The 27935-nt window shown below is 45.7% G+C and overlaps 2 protein-coding genes across 2 annotated transcripts; both read left to right on the top strand.

Moving 5' to 3' along the window:
* Positions 1-1776: 1776 nt before the first annotated feature.
* Positions 1777-27582, top strand: LOC112553128 (enhancer of filamentation 1-like). Its single transcript, XM_025220153.1, has 7 exons — positions 1777-2027; positions 2724-3011; positions 5120-5143; positions 19267-20048; positions 20378-20886; positions 21142-21405; positions 21449-27582. The coding sequence occupies exons 1-7, from the start codon at positions 1845-1847 to the stop codon at positions 22144-22146; spliced, it is 2748 nt and encodes a 915-aa protein (XP_025075938.1). The 5' UTR covers positions 1777-1844; the 3' UTR covers positions 22147-27582.
* LOC112576603 (cas scaffolding protein family member 4-like) lies at positions 20061-21208 on the top strand. Its single transcript, XM_025259183.1, has one exon. The coding sequence runs from the start codon at positions 20352-20354 to the stop codon at positions 21051-21053; it is 702 nt and encodes a 233-aa protein (XP_025114968.1). The 5' UTR covers positions 20061-20351; the 3' UTR covers positions 21054-21208.
* Positions 27583-27935: the final 353 nt, after the last annotated feature.

Below are 27935 nucleotides of genomic sequence, written 5' to 3' on the forward strand. Positions count from 1 at the left end.
TCACGGTCGCGCGTATACAGTGACTCACCGAAGTAGTCCCACATTTTTACCTGTCCTTAGGTCAAAGGTCAAGAATTTGACTCGCAGTAGACGCCGTTTAGGTTTCCTGCTGCATTGCAATTAGTTAAACATGGCCGCTATCAACAACAAGAAATAGAAAAGAAGTCACTCTAACAGCTGTTTTAGTTGTGTCCTACGAGTCCAGTCAATTTACGATGATTCAGAAGGAATGGCTTTTTAACTGTCGAACTTGGCAATCGTTAAAACAACGGCTCTTTGCTGCTGATGAACACCCTTCAGAGTTTTATCACATATGGCTTATGGAACATGAACTTTCAGACAGTTGTGATTGAATGGGGGTCTCTTTCTCTCTGCTCCTGGAGGCTGTCAGACGATGGACTGAGGTAATCAGTTCGGAAATTAGAATGAAAAGAATGAAAGTGTTGTCCAGTTCGCTCATGGCACCCGCCAGGAAGGAAGGAGCCTTCTCGCCCTCGTCACGAGAGGCCAATTATATGAGAGTGCTTAGCCGCTGTGTTTGTTGTCTGTGGGTACTGTTCCAACAAGCAGGAAATTCATGTAAAAACATCATCCGTGAAAGGATCGGTGTTCGACTGCTGGGTGTGAAGTGGAATATACCAAAATTCTTTCAGTTTATTTTTGACCTTGTTTTTAATTAGAGAAAATGATATCGGAACTTTCACTAGCGATGTCTCATATTTCACAGCTTTGGTCCGTTCCTACAAGGTGGGATGCATCGTCACAACTCGAACGACCTCCGGCAAAAACAGATGTGTACTGTCGTCTTCGGGTGGAAAATTTGATGAGGTTTGAACTGTCCTGCGGAGGGCGGAGCTTGGCGCTGCACCCAGCTGCGAGCAAGCGAGCAAAAGAGAGTGGGTAATGGTGATTACGTGCAGGATGTGGTGACTCACGTCGTGACATTTCCAGACCGCCGTGTGAGCGGCCGACTACCATCGTTTCTAAGTTAATCCGGGGCCTGGCCTGCGAGTAATTTTCGTAGGCCAACTCGGGTCTTCCTGCCCCCTTCCCCCACAATTCTCTCTCCCTCATTTTCCACCCCCATCCCGCGATGCCTTCTGAACCTTTTTGCCTCTGCTGTCCCCCTCCCGTGCCCAATGTCGTTGGGAGCATCTCCCCACCCCCTCCCCAAAAAAAAAATACTGAAAGTGAGTGATGGAGGAGATTAGTGGGAGCTGTGGGACATGAGGGCAGGCCTCCTCAGCAGCGACTTGGTGTGCGCGCGCCTCCTGTCACCTAGCGAGTGGGTTAAGTAGAGAAGTAAATAATTTAGGCCGCGGACGAGCAGGCAGGCAACCGTCTTCTGTGGCAGATAAGACGGACAGGTAGGTGTGTGGCACACCGGTTTTCCCTGGGCCCTGGGCGGTCTGCAGATTTCTCTGGGGAAATGGCTGGCGGCACCGCAAGGCAGTGGGAGGAAGTGCACAGCTTGTCAGGTAGGCTGTTCTTCAGATCCCTCCCTCCAACACACCCCTCCACTATCCTTTGTTTGAAGCTGTTCATTTAACTGTTTCATTTGAAAACTTTCCAGACAGAACTAACAGGTCTGAAAAGTTTGTTTCGACTTCTCATTTGTTTGTACTTTCTCTCTACTTTTTTCTTTCAAAACTCGTCGTATGGATTCCTGGCGATAAAGGAAAGCTATCGTAAAGAGTTTGTCAGTTTACAGCGGAAAACTTACTCCGAGTCGACCACTCAACATTCGTCAGGGAAGTAGATCAGAGAGATTTCTCGAGGGCTGATTCCATCTTGGCATTCGACAGAAAGTTACAACAAAGGGACAGGCGGCCTTTTCTGTCTGGATGTCAAAGCCGACCATGTGTTTGGAAGATGCGGCACATCTGCGATTCAACAGTGGATGGAAAGGCGATATTGTGCCAGCTGGTTTCCATACTATCCACCTTGTATCAAGGCCACGGGGCTGCGATTCCGACAAGGCAAGATGCGATAGCAATCCGCTGCAACCTGGCCAACATTCATGGATGGTTTGTTACATTCTCTCTGTTCCTATTTCAGGAAACTAATGGTTTTGAGGTGACTTTTTGGGACATAGATTTCATGACTCTGATCAACATGGGAGTCCAGACTTGTTTACCAATTCATTGCTAGTGCAATTACCAGGAACAAAATATACAAAAACTGTGAGGAACTCTGACGGAGGTTTGAGGATCGACACTTTTCCCGGTTAAGAACTGCCTAAGAAATGATGTGGATGTGTTTTTGTGTGAGCGTGCGCACGCGTACGTGCGGATTTCACATTCCTGACCAAGATGTAAACAAGCTTTTATTTTCCTGCTTAATCAGAGCTCAAGAACGGGATCACATTAAATGACAATTCGGTTGTAAATTTCACGACCATATATATCTTCAGCTTGCCTTCCGAGTAAGGCTTTAGCGACAGCTAGAATAGCTGTATTCTTGGATAACCGGGAGTGTCGCTGTCACGAGATCAGATTGCTGTTTAACAACTTGACTGTGCCAGTTTTAATTACGAAACTGAAGATAAACTTTGGCAACTGCCAGTCAATCTCATTTATATCCTCCTTCACCTTCCAGATCCTTCGCTGTTAATGTTCGCACAAATTGTTGCATGTAGCGACTTCCCCGCTCTCCTACCATCTGTTACAATTAAGAAGTTGTAAACTGTATTCTCACCTTAACTTTCACCTTTGAACTTGCAGATGTTCCTAGCGAAGGCGCTGTACGACAACATCGCGGAGTCGCCTGATGAGCTGGCGTTCCGTCGTGGTGACGTGCTGACGGTGATGGAGCAGAACACCAGTGGGCTGGACGGCTGGTGGCTGTGCTCTCTTCGCGGCCGTCAGGGCATCGCCCCCGGCAACCGTCTCAAGATCCTATCCGGCATGGTGGACGGCTTATCCAGTGGCAAGGCGGCCGGCCAGCAGACCGACAGTGAGCTGGTGGCGCAGAAGGAGTGGCGGCGAAGTCTGGAGAAATCTCCCAACAAAGTGAGTGTCTGGGGTAGGCTTGGCGAGGGGAGAGGCGACTAAAAGTCTAGATAAATTTTTATTTATCCTAGAGGGCAGTTAGACGCAACTCTGTATGGAAGCATAACAACAAAACAACATATCATAACACATTCACCAAAAGGACTCTCATACATTCGTGGTTCAGGCTTACATATGAATCTACAGTCATTCGCACACAGTAGCGCTAAGTCACACGGCAGAAAACGAAGGACGGCTTCATTCTTTTGGTCCTACATTGAGATACACAGAATCGGCGGCCCAACGAAAGTTGATGAAGCTCTTTTGACAGGACATGCCTGTCATCGACTAGAATTGCAGACATTTTGAAAAAAAAGTGTATGCGTATTGAACAGTGAAAATCACTCTGGGCTGTCCCAATAACTTTAGTATATATATATAGCACGATTCAAGCTGCTCTTGTCATTCACTGATAAACTGTTGTAAAAACAGATAAGTGAGAACAGCATACTCTCTGTATGAGAATTTATTAATAACTGATAAATTCTCTGAGACTCTAAAAGACTTCAGCTTCCGGAGAATGAAGACGCGTTGCTGAGCCTTCTTCACGATAGCTTGAATGTTGGTATCTATCGAAGGCTCCTGTGACGATGGTGCCAAGTATTTAAATGTGTTGACAATTTTCACCTTTTTGTGGATAAAATTATTAGGCTTTGGAAGATAATTCCGACGGAAATTAAAGACAGTCTCTGTGGTTTTTGCTGACATTGAATTATAAGAAATTGTCATCGCACCAGGAAATAAATTATTCCCAATCTACAGTGTCGGCACCGTTGTCGTCCACCGTTCCGGTAGGGCAGTTCCTCCCCCCCACCCCGCCTTTCTGTTCTTCTACAAACTATGGCCACCACTTGCAAGTCCAGTTCTCCTCATTACAAGGAGAGGACGCCAACGACGACGATGGTGGTGGCAATAATACATGGCTTATTCTCGTCCCCAACCCCACTCCTGTCCCACCCAACCCACTTCTGCATTCACGCAGGATCGTAGAAACAATCGGCGGATATAAAGCCAAAGAGCCCCGAAAAACCCACGAGTGTATTAATAGAAGTACACAGCACAAGGTCGGACGGAAGAAGACTAACCAATCTACTGTTGGCATTCGATACAATCTGGAGGGTAGAGTGGCTTGCGTCTGTTTTTTCTTCGCCTCCTTTCGTCGCGTCCCGTTTGGCGCTGGAGTGCCGAGCCGAAATTTGGCCGCCAGCACAGCCACGCCGGGCCTGTGTTATTTTGGGATGCTGGGGCTGCCAGAAATAGTACGGCTGTGTGTTCTTGGCAGGCTCCGTGTTGGCAAGTTTAGCCCTAAAGATGTTGATAAAACATCCTCTTCGAAGGCTGATCATTTTTGCTGAGCACGCTGGAGACGTGGAGAGAAAAACTAAATATTTGGGTCTCAGAAACAGGATTTGAATTCATAGTACTAGCTGTTTGCAGTAAGACACTGACTTTTTTACAAACGGTCCCTTTCTGTGATTGGTTTCCTGCGATTCATCAGTTGAGGGTTTTTTCACGTTTGTCTTCCGGTAGTCTCATGTTTATTTTCCGCAACCAAAGCACTTTGTTTTCGATTTAAATGAAGTTACATGGTTGTGATAGCTTACTAAAGCCGAAAAGACTGACATAAAATCGTTTTGCATATGATACAAAGTTATTATATTGCTTCCTAAACAAATCTTCAGAAACGACAGCAAAACACGCAAAAAATCACTCATATCATGAGAAACAGGAAGACTGAGTAGTATTAACCCTACTTTGTGACCTTTGCGTCTTTTGCAGACATTTTCATTTATTTTGTTATAATCAGTCTGCAGTCTGCTTGTAGCATGTATTTTAAATCTGGAAGCAGATGATCAACAGAATTTCTAGGCTTATTCCCGGAGACACTAAAAGTGGTCAATTAGTCAATTTTTTTCATTGTAATGAACGCTATCCGACATTTTTTTTTTTACTTGGCTATAAAGTTATGGGTACATTGAGTTTGCACTCTGTTGTATATTTTCTTTCCTGATGATAATAGTTCTAAAAACAAGTTGTTGTCATGATGAATGCTATTTGTTTCTGAACAGGGTTTTGCACTTTTTGCGGGCGATGTGAGTATCCGACAGTATCGTGTTTGTGTTTTTAAACAGTTGAACCTTTCAGTATAGTGTGTGTGTGCTCCGAGTTGTACCACTGTGTAGTGATAGGAAAGCACTCCCTGTCTCCCTTTCCTCCTTAGCTGGGCACTTGTAGTTTTTACATTTTTTAGTTTGCCATTATTCCACCCCTTACCGCTTTCACTGCATTAGTGTGACTCCAAATCACTTCTATTTTCTGCACAGACTTTTTATATCTCCTTCAGGATTCCCTCTTCCTTTTTTTAAGTAGTGGCATTGCTATTTTTAGTCTGTACTTGCTTCCTCTGCCAACAAACTGTCAGAATCTTCCAAGCGCGACCTGTCTCATATCTTACAGTCATCGATTGTGTCTTGTTTACTACAGACATTGACACTTCGGCCAAAAAAACATTTTTTTTTAAACTTTGGCTTGGCATTATGTAACACAGGTAGTTACAGTAGTGTGTAATGTGCGCAGTTTGTGATGACAATGCTCTTGGAAGTGTGGTCTTTGTTTAAACATGGCGATCGCTTACACTTTACACAACAAACAGTAAACAAACATTTACACTTTATACAACGACACAGTCACAACCACAGGAGTGGTGTGATGAAACTTGTTTACACTATGTGGTGAGACTAAAAATGATATCATGAGTTTTGATAAGTTTGTTTTCTGGCTCAGTTTAGTCCTTGCTGTAAACAATTAGCCTAAACTTTCTTTAAGCTGTGGAAGATGGACAACATAGTAAAATAATGGGCGCAAAAGCACTTTCCATACTTATTAGCTTAGAAAGGGTGTAAATGAAATAATTTTAATTTAATAATGGAATTAAATCTCAATTTACATTTTATTATAAGTCGATATCATGTTAGTATAAAGTATAAAAAAAATCGGGTTTAAACACTGGTATACAATGTTTTAGGATTAAATTTGAGGTTCCTTCTGTCACACGAAATGTTCAGTTCTGAAGAAATTTAAAATGAAACTGCGTAAAATTTTGATAGTGTTTAGAGTAGAGGTTGAGATTAGACCACTTTATTCTTTTTCAATTATACATATGGCTCTGTTATGGAGCCGCACGCGTGTCGTGTCAAGCAATTGATAATTAACTTTCCACGCGCGAGGCCAGTATATGCATATTATTTATGGCCAGAAGTGTTGAAGACAGAGTAACAGAGGTGAGAGTGGGGAGAGGGTCTGAGCAGAACAGAACAATACAACCTCGCCTCCTCACAAAAAAATCAGAGAATACCGATGGCTTAGGATGTAAGAAGAGAGGATATTGTCGAGGTGTTTGAGTTATTGCTGCACAGATGTGTAGGTCATGCAGACCTCTTGAGGTCGGAGCAGTGCTGCAGCTGGGTGATGTAACTCACTTTCATGTAATATTAGTAATATATATTTAAGTTATAATAGGGGATATATGTATATATTGCTCGTATTTTTTACTTGTTCTTGCACATTTTGTTCTGTTTCATTCGAACTTTCAGAAAGGAAGGGAGGTGTCTCTTTTTTCTGCTCCTTTTCGATTTATTGCTCTGTTAAAATTGATTCACTGTGGTCTTTAGCACTGAGACCGAGCATGAAATATTTCTTGCATGAATTGAGCTTGGGCATTCTTATTGTCAGCATGTATGAAGCACGAGTGTTGTATTCTGTTTTTTTATTCAGGTGAAAACAGACCATTTCATTTACTCCCGAAATTTCAACAAACTCTATGAAGACTGCTATTCGGGGGAATGTCTTCCTTACTCTCCCTCAAGCAAGTGCTAGCTGAAGAATTCTCAATCATAACCATAATGGCAGTCATAGCAACGTGTAATGCTAAACATAACCGTTCATAATGTAATCAGAACAATAGGCTTGGACGCGCTTGTCGGTGTGTTTGTGCACGCGCGCGAAGGTAACCCTAAATAATTCTGTGCTCGCACTTAGCACGTGCGCAGAAACAACATAATATTAATCACATCGTGTGACAGCAAGGAGTGCAGTCCTGACAGCTCTCTCCTCCCTGCTTGCCGTGGCATGCTGAGGGCCTCGTATTTCCACGTGCCTCGCAAGTTCGTCGCTGCTGGCGTTCACGAGAGGATGAGAATGTCGACATTAGAATTGCATCGGTTGTTCCGAAATGCTTGGCTTTGTTAGACATTTTCGTTTTCCTTTGCAGAATTTTGGGGCAGGCTACTTTCTACATAGACGCATGATCCTATATTATGATTATTATTATCAGTTTAGGAAACGACCATTCAATGATTAACCTTTGAACATCAGGCTTCTGCAGGACAAGCGATGATGTTGGTAGTGGTAGTGATTTTCAGCTCGGACACTAGCATCCGAAGATTATAAAGCTTTTAAACTGAAGTGTTTTGTTTTCTTGTCCGCAAAGACACTAGATTAAATACTAATACAAAGAGGGCGCTGGGGTCAAGAGAGGAGCGCCATTGTTTCTGTGTTAGGTAGACTTCAAGGTCTTGTAGAAGCTATGAAATGACATGGAGCCTGTGTTGAAACCTCGCAGACAGGTCCAGTTTTACAGACCCATTCGCCTACTGTCATTGCAGGCTGCAGGTACACAAGGGTTCTGCGTGTCTGGTGATGATCGATGACTAGTTCCTTGTGTTTTTTTCTTTTTTGCTATTAATTTTTGTTAATGAGATTATTTGAAAGTTTCGTCGTCGATGTCGACAAAAGTTGATGGTGTATGTTATTCACATTCGTCTTTGTGGATATAAGTAATAATGGTCTTTCGTGCATGTTTGTGGATATCAATAATCAATGTTGTTATGCGTGTTCGGTGGCATTCTTGTTTACCTGTTTACGCGAGTGTAAACGTGCGAGAGAGAGTTTTTTTTTTTAGTACCTTAAACTTGAGTAATGGCCAGGAATCAAATTTCTTGTGGCATCGCGTGCATGTAATTCATTTTATCATTGATCGCATATCTTTTGTCGTTATTATCGATCTTTTCCTCGCCTTTTGTCAGATGTCACAGACCTGACTAACGAGCAGAAAGGAATCAAATTTCTTTTGGCGTGGTTTGCATGTGGTTTAGTTTTATATTGATTTTACCATTGTCCGTGTCCAGTTAATATTAGCTTGGTAGTGTGTGTGTGAGAGAGAGAGAGCACTTGTATATACTTGTATATATATAAATGTGCGCTTGTATATACACGTGTTCCTTGTGTTTGATGTACATCTGTGTACGTGCAAATGGACTTGATTTCCCACACGATTTGTGTACGTGTGCTTCTAATTTATCTTCGCTTCTCCTCACAAGCATAGCCAGAGAGCCGTGTCCTCAGACCAGTCTAACAGGCTAAACGGCCGGGCGTCTTAGGGGCCATTTCTTGCCTTAGTGGCCTTTTCAAACCTAGTGTGCATTTCCTTCCTCTTTCCGAGTTTTGTCTGAAGTGCTGTTTCGCTTGAAAGTTGGTGGAATAACTCATTGGTCAGCAAAGTGTTCCTAGTGAAGAAGAAACATATGGGGACTAGAGTGGTGAGGACGGGAACAAAGCAAGGACTGGAAAGGTCGTCACACGCACGCGCGCGCGCTTTCTTAAACAGGACCGAGTAACTTCAGTTGCATCAGCGAGAGAAAGGGAACGATGAAAATCGTCATAAAAACCGCCCGCTGGCAGAGAAAAGTGTCGGGCAAGATTGCCATCGCCTAGGGTCGGAGATGATTCACTTTTAAAGACCAACTCGAGTCAAAGATGAAATTAGGCACATGAGTTACTAGCTAGAGAGCATGCCGCGTTTGTTTTTGTTTGGTTTTTTTTGTTGTTGTTTTTTTTTTGTTTGTTTGTTTTTTTTTTGGGGTTTTTTTTGTTTTGTTTTTGGTTTTGTTTGTTTGTTTTTGTTTTTTTTTTTTTTGAGGGGGGGGGAGATGAGTAAGGTAGGGTTTCTACTACTAAAATGAAAAAAGTATTAGTCAAAACCACACTCACAGAGGAAAAGTATTTTTGTCTGCCAAATTTGTTTCCAATAAATGTCGATTAGCTAAATAAGGTATGCTGGATTGGGTTATGCGCAAGTAAAAGAAAAAACTGACTTTATTTAGCTTAGTACTTAAAAATGCTCCAGACATCACAGCTTAGTCAGCGGGAACCCTTCTCATCACGTTTGGTGAGTGTTTTTTGTTGTCACTACACATACACAAATAATCCCAGGAGAGGACAAAGGCTCTTAAATGCGTGAAGGGGTTCAGAGATTTCTTATAAACTTTAAATAATCCGTGTATCCCTTCCGAATGAATATTGTTTTCTGTCTGTGCATGCGTGTTAAGTGCCTTATCCTAAGAGCTGCTTAGTAGTGATTGTCAAATGCTCAAAAGTACTTTTTGCTTTTGCCTGTGTCTCCTAGGAAAACATTATCCTGGTGCATCAAAGCAGTTTGTCGATGAGTTGTGTGTTTTTTTCTTCACAAGATGTCTCTTTAGAGAAAATTGTGTTGTGAATGCTATCATAAGACATGAGTGAACCGTTCTCCAAAATGGCAAGTTTTTATTATTATTATTAAATCGTTTTTGCGATGTTCCAAACTTTTATGGCTTTAAAGAGCGAGATGGTGAATATCATTCACACCGGGGTGGGGAATACAGGCGAGATTAGCATGGTGCAAAGTTTATATGTTCCCAGCAACCTCAGCGCCACGTAACCATTAACTGAACGCACATCACTGTCGTGGAAAGACAAGACGGGGGAGGTGACGTGCTTGTGAATGTGACAGGAGGAGACATACATCTAACAGCTGCTACCTCACCTCACGTCTCGGCCGCACCCTGGGGTAGCTTGACTGACACAGGGCAGATGGTATGAGAGAGATGTGACCACATTGTTTTGTTGCGAGTTTTTATATCGCTGTCAAACGTGGGCGGGGTGACCTGGTGCATGTCTCCACTCCTGAAAATGGAACTTTTTTGTCGCGACATGTTTTTCTCGTTGTGTGTGATGGGATGGGAGCGGGAATGAGTGTGTGAGTGAGCGACACTCTTTTCCAGTAAAAACATTCACCTCGCCTGCACACCTGTTGCATGGGTTTTCCTTTGAATTTCACCAGATGCGGCTTCATAAACATTATGGCGGATGTTACTTCTTTACAAAATCGTTCGCTTGGCATAGATACCCAATACATCATTTCATTTTGGTTTTTTGTCTTAATGTCATGTCCCAACACCTACGTTTGGTGTCAAAATGACCAGTTTTATATTCCTCCATGTTTGTCACCATTCTAAGGGACGTTTTACCTGAGCACATGCAGTATAAACTAGGTGCGTGTTATTGTGTGATTAGGTCAATACTAGACTTGCACACACCAGCCTGTGTATCAATGTTCGCGGGGTCACCTATTGTCGGGCTGCGGGACGCGGGTCCCGGATCAGTGTTTTACGGCGTCACGCTTGACCTCCGACCCCGTGCAGCTGCGTTGCGTAATCTCCTGCACGACCGCGGGAGGTCGACGCTCCTGTGCATTGAGATCATGGTCACAACAGTGAGCTTTCGCAGGTTCTCGGGATTTCTCTTCATGAGGCAGGATGTGGGGGTGAGAGATCGGGTGTTATTAAAAACATTGGGTGCGATTGGGTGCTTTAAGCAGTTAGCGGAGGTCTGTTGAATGAATTGTTTCTAGTAAACAGGTCAAACACCCGGATCATTTCTGTTTGCTACTCGCTTTTTTGCCCTTGGAAGTTTTTTCCCCCTGCGTGTTTATCACGTGGACAGTTGGTCATGCGAAATGACACGTGGCATTCCAGGGATGTTTTCACCTGTTGCTTGCTCCCGCTCTTCCCGCCAGGTATATGAACCGCGACGGTCGTCGGCAGTGCAGCCATTGCTGCTGTTTGATGTTTTTAATTCAGATTTTACAAGTCATTGTCGAGTTTCGGTCCCCTGATTCTCAACTCGCTTTTTTTTTTTTTTTTTTGCTTGTTTTTATCATTGTGAAATATTTATTCTCGGTGTGTGTGTTTAAGCGTTCACTCATCGTAAGATGTTGAACATGCTGCGCAAACATCGTTGAATTTCGATGTTAATTTGAAAGCCTGCGAGTAACGTTGCTTGTCACGGACTCTCAGAAACAATGACCTGTCCGTGGGCTTCTCGTCTGTGTTATCTGCAGGCCTGACGAGAGGGGGGGACAGGGGGGTCTGGTGTACCCGGGCCCGTGGCTTTCAAGGGGGCCCGGCCTTGGTCAGTGGAATTTTTTTTCTTCTTCTCCTTTACATTATATACTGGGAAAATAATTTACGATTACAAGTACAAGGGGCCCGGAGAGGTCTGTCCCAGGGCCCGGGCTGGCTCTCGGCGGCCCTGGTTATCTGTTTTGTTAAGCTGGTTGTGGTCAGGTCACAATAACACAAATACTCTCACCAATCTCAGTGCCAGGAATTTTCATTCCCCACCCCAATCACTGCGAGGCAGGTGCGCTGTCACACTAGCAATCACACTAAAACACCAATGCACATATTGCCATGGAAACAAACACCAATGCTGGTAGATTTTTTCCAAAATCTTCGGCCTGGACATTAGTGGAAACCTCGCCAAATGTCCGACGAGGGAGAAACTCTAGGGCTACCCGGATCTATTCGAGTTACCCAGCCCTCCCTCGGTTGACAGTCACCCTGGGTGGGTCCTGTGTAGGTAGAAGGCTCTCAGGCCCTCCTGTAGTTAGGGATCCATCTCAGCGGGTCTCCTTAACTGTTCCTCCACATTAGTTCCTGTAACTTAATTACAATGAGACTCTGCCATTCACTGCTACTAAACTCATCACGTGATTTCTTCTTGAACGTTAAGATTTTTCCCATGAAACAATTCAACAATACTTTTGCCGCGAAATATGAATTTAGAATTCAGTACAGTATAAAAACATATTTGTTTACCTTAACTCGGCAAGGAACTAAATGCACAGATTCCCCTGTCTGTATTCCACACCTGTACAGGTAGGACCAACCGTCCCGGCGGCTGCGTTGGGAATGTCACACACTGTCCACTAAGGGAAAAACCTGGAGGTGAACTGTGGTTACTAGTGTCATCAGTCATGCTTCTGCACAGGGTTAACGGATTAGTCTCTTTTTCCGTTCTTACGAGTTACACACACTCGCACACTCTCGCAAACTACACTTACGAGGGAAATAAGGCATTTCCCTAACATTTCTAATCTCAACAAAAGGAGGCCAGAAAGGTTTCAGCGCGTGTTTAAAGATCTGTGTGCATCCCTCACTGCCTCCGCCCCTCCCCCAACCTCCCTTTACGTGTGAACCGGGAAATAAACTTTGGAAAGTAAACAGTTGATTGCAAAACACCTGCCGACATTTCAGACCAGCTGCTTGCAACATACTTATCTGATGGAGTACATAATAGCTTATAGTGCAGTATCACCTGTCGTGCGTGTCTTCCTCGTTTGAATGTCATGGTGTCGGTGTCACACTGTCGCCTCGGCTGGTGTTGCACCGTGGGAATGTTGCCTCATTTGGTGTTGTTCTATGTAAGTGCTACCATTTTGGGTGTCGCAGGTGTCGGTGTTGGTTCGTTTTGAATCATAATATTGTGACTGTCGCCTCGGGTGTGAGTCGTCTGATATGCTTGCTGTTCAGACAGCGTGTCAGCCAGCTCGACACATTGTCACAAGCCTGAAGTTCTAGCACCCAGTCTCTTCACTGTCATTTTTATGTTTACATGTTAGATGACGAGGGAATACAAGAAAAATAGAACAGAAGGAGGTTCAAATGTTTGTTGGGGGTTTGCGAGGAGGGTGTGGGTAGGACAGTCAGATGACTCTGAAAACTGCTCCCTTTAGTCTCTTGTCACACCCTCCCCCACTTTTCAGTTTATTCCCTACTTGTCTTTGCAAAATACTCTCAGTCCTTGTTACTCGGTGCCTCTTCGTGTTTTCTGTCTTTTATTCATCATCCGTACTGTTTATCCTCACGTCGTTCAAATGTTTGTTTTCCTGTTCCTTGTGTGTTGTCCATGTCTTGTTCTTGTTCTTAAATGTTAGGGGCATGCTCCTACGAGTGTGAGTATTCGCTATACAAATCTTGAGTTTATTTTTATTAATAGTTTGAGTATTATTATTTTATGGGGATTTCATATGGCGTAAACAAAGCAGGAAGATTTTGCAGAAACCAGTATATTTGTGGAAAGGAAAAGTTGATTCCTTTATGTAACAATGTGCGAAGCTAAAAGCAGTCTGCCGTTGCAGTCCTTTTTAATACTGATAATACTGACTGATAACGACAATGATGTGGAGGATGTCGTCATCGCCCACAGGTGCGTATCAGTCGTGGCAACACCAAACGTGGGCTGGCAAGATTGATGAAAATAGTTCGGCAACCGTAAAGTTTGTGGTTGCCAATTGAGAGTGATGACGCAGCTTCACATATGGGGCTGACAGTTGTGTTGCGGAAGTCGTAAACAAACCCTCAAGAGGATCTTCCCTCTCCTTCTCCTCTTCAACATCTCACCCTACATACACATAGCTTGCACGCATGGTACTCATACTTCTTGCAGTGAAGTAAAGAATATGCATTTGTGTGTGTGTGCTTGTGTACCCACGCATGCCCTTGCTTTATACTTATCCCTTCATATGTTGTGTTCTGTTTGCGCTGGACACCTAGCACGTGTAACAATACCAGTGCAGACTGGGTATCCTGCATACTTTGTCAGGTATCTGTATGTTAAAATACTGAAGCTTTTTAAAAAACAAAAAATAAGTCAGTAAATATTAGACTGGATACATTTATAAAAAGAATCAGTGGACAGTTTGATCTGTGTCAACATTACCGGTTTACTTTTTCCCCCCTCGTCACTTTTCTGCACCCTCACCCCTTTATTCATTGAAGATAGAATGAAAGTGACTACTGGCACGAGAGAGATCACAAAGGAAGTGTATCTGACAAGATAACGCGAAACGGTTTAGATTACACCCTAAAAGCAAACTTTACATCGGTTCAAAACCGCCAGTAGTCCACCGCCACCCACCCCCAGAGGACCTGCCCCGTTATTGCGCTTCTTCCGGGTGCCCACCTTTGTTCTGTCGATGCGATTCACCACGGGGCTAATGAGCCCGCAGCCGGCGGTGCTTGCATCCTGCTTGCCAACCTAACATTTTCGATCGCTGTCAGTATAAATTGTTTTAGCAGACATGATGTTAAAGTTTAACTAATCCCCGTTGTAATTACCGGGTGTTGTGATCTCTTGATACGCATGGATCCACCCTGCATAGACTGTCCCACAACCACTAGAGAGGATGGAGGCTCTGGGACACGAGATACTATCATGCTTAAACCTATCCATTAACTCCTGGACCCAGAGTCAGCTGTTTATTATAGTAATGATAATAATAGTGTTCGAGAAATAATTGAAAATAATTCTCAGTGTTTTTTTAAGAATGTCCTGTGTGTTTTTCCATGTTCACAGTCTTGGCTTTTAATCTAATACCCTGACCCACCCGAACAACACACTAGTTATTTTCCGTTTTACAGAGAACGAGCGGATTCGGTTGGCGAGGGCCTCGGCTACCAGCAGAATTTGTATTCATGCAGTCAGCCCAGCAGGAAGAATACAGCCGGCCTCGCGGAGCAGATTAGAATGTTATATTTCTAGTGAGAGAGAGAGACTGCCAGTACATATCACAGTCTATCGCAGACAAGGCGGAAACAAGATGCCGTCTTGTCTCGCGAGGCTGCTCGAGGGGGGACAACTGTCGAGACTCGTTGCAGAATAGGGAGGGTAAGTCTGCGAGTGAGCTCGCCGAGGCCGGTAGCTGCTAGCACCAGACCTTCTGCCAGTGCTATCAGTCGCAGCGAGAGGCCCTCACAGTTCCTCTGAACGCCTCAGAAGCGACATATCATTAGGGTGTCTTCAACTTTGCCCTCGGGACTGCAGTGATGAACCAGAAATGCAGTTTCACTGTGTGCAAAGGTAGAAAATCACTCTGGCTCCAGAACAGGAGAGGGTTGGGTAGACGTTTAATTGTTCAAGAGGTCTCATTATGGGTGAAATAGACAACGATCAAAAAGCAAGAAAACACTTCTTCTTATTATTAAAAATTCAGTGTTAGTGGATCCTTTAAAGTATGTGGCGATTGTGCGTCGAGCCTTGTAGGGAAATCCTGGGGATATCTCTTGCTGTCAAGGGTTTTACCCACTGACCATCCTCGGGAGCCATGTTTGCCGATGATAGTGATAGCGTTTTCTCGAGAATACAGCAGATTAGGTATTCTGGGTTTTTTATTATTATTTATTTTAAAAAGTTTCTTTTGAACAGCTTAGGTTAGGCGTTAGGTTAAAAATTACTTATTTTTAATGCATTTCTGTTTCTCAACATACTTGCATTCTAAGTGCAGCATCATTACTTGTCATCAAAAGCCGTTTGTTGTTTGAATTGAAGGAACTCGCACATTACTGTTTTTCAGCATACTTAAGAGAGTGCTAACAGAAATGAAGCGGTAGGATGGGTTTCAAAGCGCTTGTATTATCTGTCTGTGCATGAACATCGCCGTAAGTTCTAGAAGATGTACAGCGACTGGAATGTAAGCTGCATTGCGGTGTAACGAGAGTACTTGTGTTTCACCTGGTATGCTGGAGACTCCCCGTCTCCGACGGCTGCAGCCGCACACGTTGTGCAAGCCGTGCACTGTTCAACCAAAACTAATTTCAAAGTTTCATCTTTTTTTGTTTGTCTTTTAGTGTATCTGGAGAAGTCGGGAAGTAATTCACGGTTGTCTTCCAGCACCTTTTTCACGACTTCTTTTGATTTTTCGTGCAGTTTGTGTGTGTTGCCCCCCTCCTCGAGTTTTATCTCTTCTCGTAATGCAGCCATGAATGCCGTTGGCGTTGGTGCTGAACTGACTGTAAACACCCGTTGTTTGTAGTCATTTCTTCTGACGTGCAGCTTCATTCGTGTGCGCGCGCGCGCGTTCAAGATGCATTTATACAAGCTGCCACACTCCGCAAACAGTGCTCACACGTTCCTAACATACACATTTCAGAGTGGGAATCATTCTCTCACTCACTGCTGGAATGAGAGAAAAAGAATTGCTGTTCAAGATAGTAAAGTTGTGTAGAAATTGATACAATATTTACTGGATTACATGGAAACTTTGCAAAGTTTAACACAACGAAAGAGGAAACCCTAGTTTATTAAAGATATGAGGAGTTAACCCCATTAATTCTCGAATAATACGCCCAAAATGCGATGCACAAATGCAGGCAACATCTTTACCTTAGCTGACATATATTCCTAATTAAGGACCCCAGCCTTCTATGGTGAATGTTTCCATGTGCTCTTCTGTGTTGTCCACTCCTTTCTATACATGCTGAGGGTTATAGGCATTATGACAGGAATGGCTGGAGGAATGTGTTCGCCCAGATTTGGGGAAATAGTATCTTAGACTGATTTTAACTGTCATTAGGGGGGGGGGGAGTGCACCCCTCTCGACCTTTGAGCGTGGCCAGCGTTTCCTATGCTTTGTCCACACCTGTAGTATTCCTTTCTAATGCATACTAAGGGAAGCGTAGCAAAAAGCCAGTCGAGTGAAACCCTGAGACAAGGCCTCTGCATATGCACCGCGGGTCGGTCCATCCCTCCTCGTGCGTGCGTCACACAAGGTGGATGCCGTGTGTTCAAGGGACATTGCATACGAACTGCTGCTCGGCAACGTTCACGCTAAAGGGTTCTTTAGTTTGTTTGTTGTTGGGTTTTTTTTTTTGCGGCAGTCCGTGGCGTTGTCCCGAACTGCTGAAGTTGCGGCACGTCCTAGACCGAGGTGTCACGTTCACTGGGTCACGCGCTTGTCACCGCGAAGTCGGTGGCGACTGCTTGTTTTGTTTCCTGCTTGCATCCGCTTGCGTCTGAAGCCAGGGGTTAGATGGGGAGGAGGTAGAGATTGGGGGAGTGTGTGAGATGTTATCGAGGACATTTTGAAGGCTACTTTACCGAAAATACTAAACTGCATCCCGTTCAGCGTGCGCTGGGGAATGTCCGGTCTGGTCCTTCCGGTCTGGCGCTTCAGCATTAACACATAGGCTTCATACCTGTTTATTTAAAGTATGAATAACTTTTTTTTAGTTTACTTCTCTTAATGTTTCACTTTAGACAACTGACCCTGGTTGGAAAAATAATCTTTGTCTTTTTTCTTCTGCATGCTCGGCAGTCTGAAACATTTTTTTCAGTATCTAGAATCCTGAACAGAATACGGGAAGCGAGGCTATACAAACTTTCCTGTTTTCTCCTGACTTGATTTAAAGGTTCTCGTGGCCTTTGGCCGACGGGTAACAAACATTCTGTGCATTCCCTACATTTGAAGCCTAGCATCGTTTACATAAACACGCGTGCGCTCACATTTCTAGTTTGGAAAACCCAACCAAGACATTTGGTTCGTTTTCAGCAGAAGTGTCTGGTTACAAAAGCGTGTTTAAGGAAAACTCACAAACTCTCGGACAGATGGGGACATGGACGCGTGATCCGTCTTCCACAAAGTCCTCGGTTTCTGCAGACGTAGGGGATTGGTCGTGGCGGCTTACTCATGCCTCAGTCAGTAGGGCTTCTCGACAAAGCAGCCCTTCGATTGGATGGTTAATTTTATTATGTCAGCACGCTCCTGACGGTTCCAGAGGGACGGCTGCACGTGACAAGCTTCCGTTCCCATTGGTGCATAGCTTGCAGGGCGGAGAGGGATCTTAAGGTGCAGACGAGTGCGGCGCAAACAAATTTACCCCCCAACAGCTACCCGTATGTATATCCTGGACCACTGTAGGGTCCATAGCATGACGAGGCTGTGATTGTGGAAGGGAGCATGGTGTAAGCTGTCTTCTGTCCCTTTTCCACCTCCCTGATGGGAGACGGTCACGGATTTAAGTTGAGGGAGACAGTGAATCGCGGACAGACTTGCTTTAAACAGGTATGTGACCAGACCCGTGTGTCTGCTGACAGAAAAAAACATTGTCCTTGCGACCGTGTGAGTGAACAAGGTAACCGGGAGGATCTCGTCTGATTAATTAAGACCGGACTGACCAACCTAACCGATCCGAGCTGCCGCGTCGTAGCTATGGTTATTACAGTATGGTTTATTTAGTTTTCTCGCTCATTGTTTAAAAGGGGTTTTGTATTTATGAACGATGTCAGCCGGGTTCAAGTCTTTTTTTTTTTTTTCAAATCTCTTGAACTTTTATTATCGAAATGTGTATGCGGCTACTCGAAATTTAGACAAAGAAAGCTTTGCTGGCTGGATTCATCCCATCGAAAGATTCTGCGGAATTTATGCGTGCACATGGCGGATAAGGTCGGTGGTAGGGTGGTGGCAGACAAGATGAAGCTAGTGCGTTCCTAAAGAGGTAAAAAATAAAATGCATTCTGGGGACAGATAAGGCCAGAGCTGTGTCAGCTGCCAGCTTGACAGGCCCCAGGCATGCATATGACCCACACTGGCGGATTGGGCCTCGCACGCAGAGGCTTGTAGTTGCAAGCATGCACGGCATGTGTCAAGTATTTTATGTAAATACTATGCATATTAGAGGGAAAAGGTCTCAAGAAGGACTGGGTGAGTGTTCGTGAAATATTTGCAATTCACAAAGCCCCTTTCTTTGGCGGAAGTTTTGCTAAGATTTGTGATTCCGTCGCAGTTCGAAGATAATGTCGCTTGCTTCTGGGTTTTTCTATAATTATGGTCATTTTTACTGAAATAGTTCCTGTGTACGTGCGTGTGGGGGAAGGGCGGGGGATGTGAGAGAGACTGTGTGGAATGACGAGGTATGGCGATAGACATTCACGTGGCGTGCACGCGCAAGCTAGACATCTTGGCTGATGTCAACACTGTAAAGAAAGCAAACACAACAAATATCGGTTACCATCACTGTGTTGGAATAAGGTATTTGTAAAGAGAAAACGGTAACAGCTTTTATTTATTAACTTCAATTACATTTAATCTTGATATGGATGGGTCACAAGGAAGAAGAATTGAGTTAAAGCCATTGTCACATTTTTTGCTTATCAAACTCATTGTTCGCTTAAAAGTGTTTATAAAACGCATTTCTCTATTTGTCTTTTTTCAATTTGTGAAGTGAGTAGAGACAATGTTTCCAGCTGTACTGTAATTTTTATTTATGCTTTTTTGCAGGTTGTCACGCCGCAGAAGAAAGGTGAGGTGTATGTGTACAAACAGCCCAACCGCTCAATGGAGGACTACGACGTCCCCCCTTCTCGTTACTTCCCTCCCAGCAAAGAGTCCTCCCCCGAGCCCCGGGGTTATGACGTGTACGATACCCCTAACAGCCGCCCGGCCCCCGCGGGTAGCAGCTCACTGTACGACACCCCGCCTTCCAGTAAGCGAGCTTCGTGCGAGCGGACTCCACCCGGCAGCCATAGAGCGTCCCTCGACAGTAACACCTTGGGCCCGGCGCGCCGCCTCTCGGGGGAGCAGGTCTCGCACACACCTCCCAGCAGCAAACGGTCCTCAGCCGATGGCGGGGTTCCTGTCGAGCGGCACTACGAAACGCCTCCCAGCAGCAAGCGCGCCTCCCTTGAGCGCATCCTCTCCGACGACAACCCAACCTATGACATCCCTTCGTCCAGCAAAAGCATGGAGTTGCCGTTATCGATGTCGTCGTCGGAAACAGCTTACGACTCACCATCCTATAGGCGGCTGTCACGAGATTCCACCGGCACCGGAAATCGTGCAAGTCTACTGTCCACGGCCTCCACTGAGTCGTGCCTGTCGGGAAGCTCCTCGCAGCTAGCCTCCAACCGCCTGTCGGCGGCCTCGGCCAGTCTACCGGACTCAGCGCGCTCTAGTCTTGATGCTTCGCTGCACGACGCCTACGACCTGCCGCCGCGTGAGGCGCGCGCCCTTAAGCAACTGTCCATGGACTTCGGGGCTGGGACTGTACGACACGCCGGCTAACGCGAGGGCCCGCGAGACTTCTCCGCAGCCGCCGAACCACCTGGGCAGCAGCAGCGTCTCGCACTTGACTGACCTGCCTCTCGACCGGCCGCACAATGATATCAAACGCAGTCGTAGCTTGGAACACGCGCTGGACGAGCTGTACGACCTGCCACGCAGCAACGCGCCCAAGCTAAGCCTTAAGGCCACCCACCCGGCCTTTGGATCCGCCACGTCCGTGAACCACGACCCATCCGCCGTGTACGACATTCCGCCCCAAGTGACACGGGACTCTGTCATTTCCGCACGCTCGGATTCATCGGATGAGAGTTCGGCTGTCCTCGTGCAGTGTAGACTCGCGGGGTTCTGGGGCTGACTACACGGGCGGGGCGGAAGGGTTGTATGAGGAGCTGCTGCTGGACCTGGACTCGGCGCTGGAGCTGCTGGTCAAGCTGCAGCAGGAGGTCAGTCGCACGTCCTCGCGCTTGCTGGCTTTTGTCTCCTCCACATGGCGCCAGAAGGACTCTCTGCATAAGCGTATCTACGACATCAAGGTGGCCTGCGTGGAGCTGAACAAGGCCCTCGGCGAGTACGTGGACTTTGCCCAGGGAACATTGGCCAACTCGGCCCGCCTGAGTGACAAAAAGCTGGTCAGCAGGCTCGTGCGTCACGTGACGCCTATTCAGCAACACAAGCAGAATTTTTCCCAGGCCCTGCGTGGTCTGGAGGAGATGAAGTGGCAAGTGAACCTACTGGTGGAGCCTGTCGAGCCGGGAACATCGGATGATCTGGGTACAATCATCAACTTGGCCAAAGAACTTGTGCCTGATGCCAAGAAACTGGGCTCCCTTATCCAAGGCAACAGCTCTCTTCTGTTTAAACGCTCTTCTGACTTTGCTGCCCACAGCAGAAACGCTACGACCCCTGCCGAGATCCATGTTGCAAGCAAGCCACCCATAGTTCCCAAAACCCGAGGGATTGCCCAAACAAGGCACTGCCGCCGGAAACGGCGTTGGAGGAGGTAGTGGCGGTGGTTCTGGCGTGGGGGTGGGACTATAACATTTAGGGCAAGGACTTTACAGCAACGACCACTGCCTGCTCTGCCGACACCAGAACGACCGTTGCCACCGCCGCCACAGCACCAGCATCAGCAACAACAGCAGAAAGGAAAAGACTCGGACCTGGCCGGTGCCTTGGATAACCTCAGCGATATCGCTCACAAGGGTGAGCAGTCTCGACTAGCCGATGACAGGGACTACAGTGATCTCATCCAAGAGTACGACTACGTTCAGCTGGAGGCTCGCGACGTGGCTGCCCAGCAACAGGGCTTAGAAGCTCCAGCAAAAGCAGCAGCAGTCGCAACAGACTCAACGGGATGTGTCTACGGCCCTGGTGTCAGACGGACTGAAAATTTTGCCAGACGAAAGTGGCAATGAGCAATCAAACAAGGACAGACAGAAAACGCCGCAACATTTGAAAACCGTGTCGGAAGATTTCCCCAAACAGCTTGCCGACGTGGACCTGGTTCCGACGAAAAGAATGCGCCAGGATAGAGGGCAACACGATCGAGAGCTTCAGCGCACTGGACATAACAGACGGCGAACAGGACGAGCAAGAGCTGAAAACTCCAGTCAACCTGAATGGCTTCCCTTTGCCAGCCCAACTCAACCTCCCCCTCGCTACCTCAGTTCAGATTTCAGTAGCACGGTGCTGGAGCCCAGCGACAAGCAGGTGCTGGTGTACTACTCGGGGCAGCTTGAAACCCATGCCACACTGCTCACCAACGCCATCGACGCCTTCTTCACGTGCATCGAGAACAACGAGCCGCCCAAGGTCTTCATCTCCAACAGCAAGTTCGTCATCGTCACGGCGCACAAGCTGGTGTACATCAGCGACGCCCTGCACCGCAGCCTAGCCAACTGCGAGGTGCGCAACAAGGTGATGCACTGCGCCAACCACATGTGCGAGTGCCTCAAGATCTCCGTGCAGGCCACGAAAGTGGCAGCACTGCAGTACCCGTCAGTGCCGGCCGTGCAAGAGATGGTGGACCGTGTTGTGGATGTCTCGCATGCTGCACACGAACTGAAGTTGGTCATCACTCAAGCGTCGGCGTTATGAAGGAGCGGTTTAACTCCCCTTCATCGCCAGCATTTTAGGCTATATCATTCTCCTTCGCCTCCCACGTGCCTCCGTGTTCCCCAAAACACGATCATCGGAGAACATTCAAATGTCGTTGATCATGTTTCTTGGACAGACCGGTGGACAGTCACGTCAGTGAGGAACGTTTTACTGTACAGACACAAAGATATATGCACAACCATACTAAAGGTATAGTTGAAGTTATGTAAATAAGTGTGCGATTCTATCGAAGGGTCATAAACTCGATCAGACACTGACATTGTCCAGAAATACAGCAATTATTAAAAGAAAGACTGGTGCATATTTGAAAGCCGGGTGGAGGGATTTGATAAAGATGGAAAGAGTAAACAACGATATTCTAAGATTCTATTTACTATCTCTACAGAAGTTTGGCAAGAAGGGTGCTCAAAAGCGTCCATGCTGGTCATAAAGGTGGCAACTGCCATCGGCCAGGGAGGCCGACCCGTTAATTCCAATAACTAGTTAAGTCTACTGAGGTTAAAGTATCACAAAGACGATAAGCTTGCTGTCGGTGAAAGATTAAAGTAGTGTGTACAACATTCGAGAACTGAAGTAGGCATAGTTGATCTCTGTCAAAAGAATACGTGTTTCAAACCAATGATGAAAAACTGATTGGTTAACTGGAAAGTTTAAGTGGACGTAATGTTGACATTTTGTTATGAAAATGAAAAGGTTACCAACACGACAGTAGAACGACACTCATTCAAAGGTTGTGAATTATTTTTAGTAGATAACTATATTTTATACAATTACTGCTTTTAAGTTGAAGCATCGTTTTCTTGATTCCACCGTTTTATCATTAGACATCTTGAGTGCAAGCGGAAGTCCATCAGATTCTATCATCCACTGCAAACCGATAAACTGCTAATCGAATTCACTGTGCTGGGCGTTAGGTGTCCCGTGTTGCCTGGTCTGTGGAAGAGGCTCGCGTGTGTGTGGAGAGGAGATACGAACGCTGCCGGTCCCAAAACTCATTATTGTTAATTGAAATCACCGCCGTGGCTGCTTGAATGTTCCTGCATACTGCATGAGAGAGGTGCAACCTACTTTTCTTTACCTCCCTCACACCCGTCCACCCACCGAAAGAAAGGCTACAGCGGCGTGGCCAGTGGTAGTCATGAGGTGCTGTAGCAGGCTGTCCAGGCCACCAACATCACGTGACTGCAGAGCCAATCTATTCTCTAGTTTCCCTGCCACGTGACTGACGACTACCCAGTGTATGAGATGCCAGCACCCGAGTTGCTAGGTAGGATCTGTAGGTGTGTACCACACATCCTTTGTTCCATCGTAAAAACAAACCGCTACTACATGACCGTCATTTTAAATTGTAGCCTCGCTGTGGCCTGTGTTCGGGGTGAGGATGAGGTTCGGCAGGACCTAATCAAGTTTTTAAAACCTGAAAACAGATGTGCTGAGTCATTGTAAGCGTTTCCAAACGGACCGCTTACGGGGTTCCAAAATGAGGTTTAGCTCAAGTATAAACTCGACGTGGCCTCGTGCGTGCGAGAATGGTTCCCACCTGAAACCAAACAAGACATCATCGGCAGTGAACGACCATCTGGAGTCATAAACTACGTCTGTACAGATAACGGTTTTTATTATTATTTTAATTTCTGGTTCCTGCCAGTTACACGAGTTATCCTCTCGAGCTTCACCCACTCGTGGACTCTTTCATTCCAGAGAGAAAGCTAGACCACAGCCTTTCTCCATTGTAACGGAAAATGCAGCGCTGCGCTGGTCCGGTCCGTTGTAATCACGTGACCTTTGATATGCGCATGTTGAAGCGCGGATGTCCGGGAGCATGTTCACGCCTCTCGTTGTTGGAAAACGATTAATTCTTGGCCGGCGCGTGGCACGTGGCAGGACTCGTGTCTTGTCGTGCTGTGCGGAACACCGGAATGCATTTCGATGACTTTCTTCTGCTGACGTTGAGTGTCTTGCTCATAATTGATTGTGTTGGGAAACCATCCTGATGCATGTGCCCATCACGACTGATTTTTGTTTTTCGTTTTTAGTCTTCATCGTTTCTCTTGTTTTCACTTAGCAGTTGTATGTAGGTCGTTGGATCTGTCTATATCAAACTTACATGTGTAAGGTGCGAATCTTCAGAACTACATAAAAACGTGGTTCTTGTAGATTCGAACCTTTTGGGTCGAGACCGAGTGCAGGCATGGTGCCTCGGCCGAAAGAAGCAGATTCTCGTTTGTGATCCCAGCAATGTGTCCCAGTCGAGCTCCTGTCTGATTGTCGCCCATTGCTACATACATTGTGTCCCTTGCTGTTTCGGTGCGCTTTCTTTGATGCTTGTCCCCACGAACTTTGACTGTTGCGTTCGTTCATTTTCAGGTTTTATTTGTTGTATGGGCCTGTTTTGTCACTCGATGCCCATGCTTTTCTTGTCAGAATGACCAGTTGAGAGCAGCAGACCAGTGGAATACAAAGCTTTCTCGCGCTTAGTTTCTTCCACCACCACCACCATCCCTCTTTTAATTAAGATGATCTCGTAATTGAGTTGAATTTTGTTTTTGTTTTGTTTTTGTTAGGTTCTGTTCCTTGCACGGGATACGTTGTAAAATGCAACGTAAGCATGAATCTACCAGCCATCCTCCCTCCTCTATTCCCATCCTTCAGTCATTAACACCAACCTTCGAGCATCTTCCTAACGATTACAGTTCGCCGTAGCCAAATGTTGAAGTAAAGTTTGTTGCCTTAGAATTCCTGTGTGAAAAGTGCGGCGGGGCTGTATGTAAATGAAAAGAAATAGGAAGAGAAATTCAGCGGCAGATATTGGTGCCCCACCCACGTTTCCATGTGCGCTTCTTGAGGTGAATGAGTCACGGGCGGTGATTTGCAACGTTTAAACTATTACCCAGCAGGCAATGTGCATGGCTAGTTGCACCCGGGCGCGCTGGCGTTCTAATCCCAACACGCCGTTAGGGAATTAAGTTTGTTTTGTCTTCAGAGAGCCTGGCGTGCAGAGGGGGATCCCATGTCCGACAGTTATGTTTGGTTTTGGCCCAGATTTCTGTGCAGCTTACAGTCCCGACAAGGCTTTTGCAAATAACATGTTTTAATGGTTTTCTGTGCCTTGTGGGGCGGGTCCTTATATCGATGTAGCTCGCCTTGTTTGACGCCATAACGCTTTTCACAGGCCGGGCCTATCTTCAGATTTTGTCAGATATTTGGGCGTCGCCAAGTAAACGCTGTGAGGGTTTCCTTTTTTTTAATCCTTCTCTTTGCTTCCTTTTTTTAAAAACAGACTTACTGGGTGTGGGTAAGACATAATTTGATCCTACTGTGTCTTCTTTTGACTGGACCTTTTTTTTAAAAGATATGAAAGCACATTTGTCAATTTTTGTTGTAAAGTCAGTCTCTTCAGTGGCATCAAAAATGAAGGAGAGCCAAGGGGTATTATCAAACATGATATTGTGTGTGACATTTGTAAATGTCGGTTGCAGACACTTTTTTCTTAATTCTCTAATCGTTTGCCTTACAACAGACTATACTTTCACCGGTTTATTGCCATCTAACCACTTTAGAAGGGGCGCTGGGGGTAGAGGTTATTTTTGGTGCATCCGGCCAATGAATCAGTGTTTTTTCTTGTTGATTGAACGAAAAACCTCTTCCCTCTCCACTAGGCAATTAAGGGAAAGTCTACAGCTTTACTCCGTGTAGGGTAGGAGCAAGGCCTGGTCTCGACTGATTAAGGGCATCCACCCGTTTCGCCTTGCATCGTGTGTCTGCGCCGCTGAAGGACTGTTGGTGGGGAGGGTCGTAAGGCAGATCAGGCTGCAAAGATTGCCTTCATGTTCTTGCCTTGGATGGCATGTTGGAGAGAGAAAAAAAATAGAAACAGCACTTTCATTCGGTGCATACCTTATTCGTTAAGTTTCAGAAGCCCACCGGTGAGTCCCAGAAACATCTCAGCCATTTCGGCAGTGCCTTAACGATTTCCTGTTGATAACTCTGGTTTCGCGTGGATCTGTGTGTATGCTTGAAAGTGAAAAAAAGCATGTGTGAATGCTTGTTTTAAAACTGTTTAGAAGATGCAATGTGACTGTAAACAGTAACTAACGCTTGCAGTCGGTCGGTCAAGCTGCTCGTCCGATCGCCGTACTGTCTCTCCCACCTTCTCACTGTGTGTATCACCATAGGACTAATTTCTGTTAGTACTAGCACAGTGAGGTTTGTAGCTCATGCTTCAAGGCAGGGCTCGTGGATTCTAATTTGTTTAGTTTCAAAGCCCTTTTTTTTTTAGTTGTTTTTGTCTCCTTTGTGCATTTTTTTTCTATAATTCGAAGGATGATAAGACTATACCCTAGCTATTCTGCCTTCATGGTCATCATTCCCTTAGAAGTGCTGTTATTAGACAGGTGTTTCCACTCTTTCCCCATTTTTTTAAGCTTCCCGCCGAAGTGCAATAGTGTTACTCCTTTTCGGTAAGAGTTGCTAGCAGACCTGTAGGGAATCTGCCAACGAGCCGAACTGAGGCTGGCGGATGTCACACACAGTGTGTGGCTGTCAGCTCGCCGCCATAATGAACTGCTCCGATAACAGATGTCCCCGAAACATCTCTTCATCAAAGCCGCATCTGTGGGCAGGCAACCCACCAGCTCGACAGTCGCTGCCTGTCCATAGTCTGCGCATGCGTGGGTAGTGTGCAGTGAACGGCACTCTGAACACTAAAAAAACTTTTATGTTTATGATGCCTCGTGACCGCTGGGTCAGTCATTGCTCGACCAAAAAAAGAGTTGAAAAGGTTAAAAGACAGGCTGGTGCTGTCAGAAAATAACAGTCCACCCTCTCGGCACACGAAGCTTTGACTTTTTTAATTTGCCATTTTTTCCACTTCTGTAACCTTTTGCTCAAGTCCGGCGGTATGAAGCCTCGACAGTCATTAGCCTTCAGTTGTAGATGAGATGAAAAGTTTTTTTTTTTTTTTGGAAGTCCTGTCACTTCTGTCTCGTCCATTCCTGCTGTCCTCAATGATCAGTTTGCGTGTTGCCCACTCAGTTTCCTGTCCCCACATCATACAGCAGCACACTATGGACAGTATGTGTTCGCGCAGCAGTTGTCATTGCTGTTGACTGTTGACAGCCACGGCCACCTGTAGCCGGTATCACAAAGATGTAAATATCTCTGAGCTTAAATCCATTTAAATTAAAAATTTATTTTTTCATGGCTTCTTGTCTTCAGAAAACTGCAATATTGTGCACGGATTAGCCTCGGCACTTTTCTGTAGGTCTGATCCTGACTAACGCGTTTTGAGCAAATGTATTTTGCAGTAAGTGTAAAGCTGAGGTATGTGATACTACTTATGATTATTTAAGCCGTTGCGTCCACTCGTATTGACTGTATCATCCATGAGCTGAATAAATGTTCATTTGACACCGACTTGCTTGCCTTTTGGTTTTGTCTGGGGAAAAAACTGTGTTGTTTGGAAGTGAAGAAGTGAGGTGTGTGTCTACTTGTTTATTCTTCTCCAGTGGATGTGCAGAAAGAGTTGTGCACACGAAGACCAGCTCCACCTTCACACACTCCGAGCGGCGCCATGATGAAGTACGAGCGGCGACGAGGGAGACCTGTAGTCTCGTTACAAATGACTGTTAAAGTTGTGTCCACTCCTCGCTGGTTGACTAATTAGCTCCGTTGTGCCAGTTTGTTTAGTGTATGTTTCTGAGCGGAAGCTGCTTGGTGTGGTGTGCACATCACAGACACCCACGGAACTCCGACACAACTTGTGTAGG

The sequence above is a fragment of the Pomacea canaliculata genome, linkage group LG12, assembly GCF_003073045.1.
Source record: "Pomacea canaliculata isolate SZHN2017 linkage group LG12, ASM307304v1, whole genome shotgun sequence".
NCBI classification, from domain to species: Eukaryota; Metazoa; Mollusca; class Gastropoda; order Architaenioglossa; family Ampullariidae; genus Pomacea; species Pomacea canaliculata.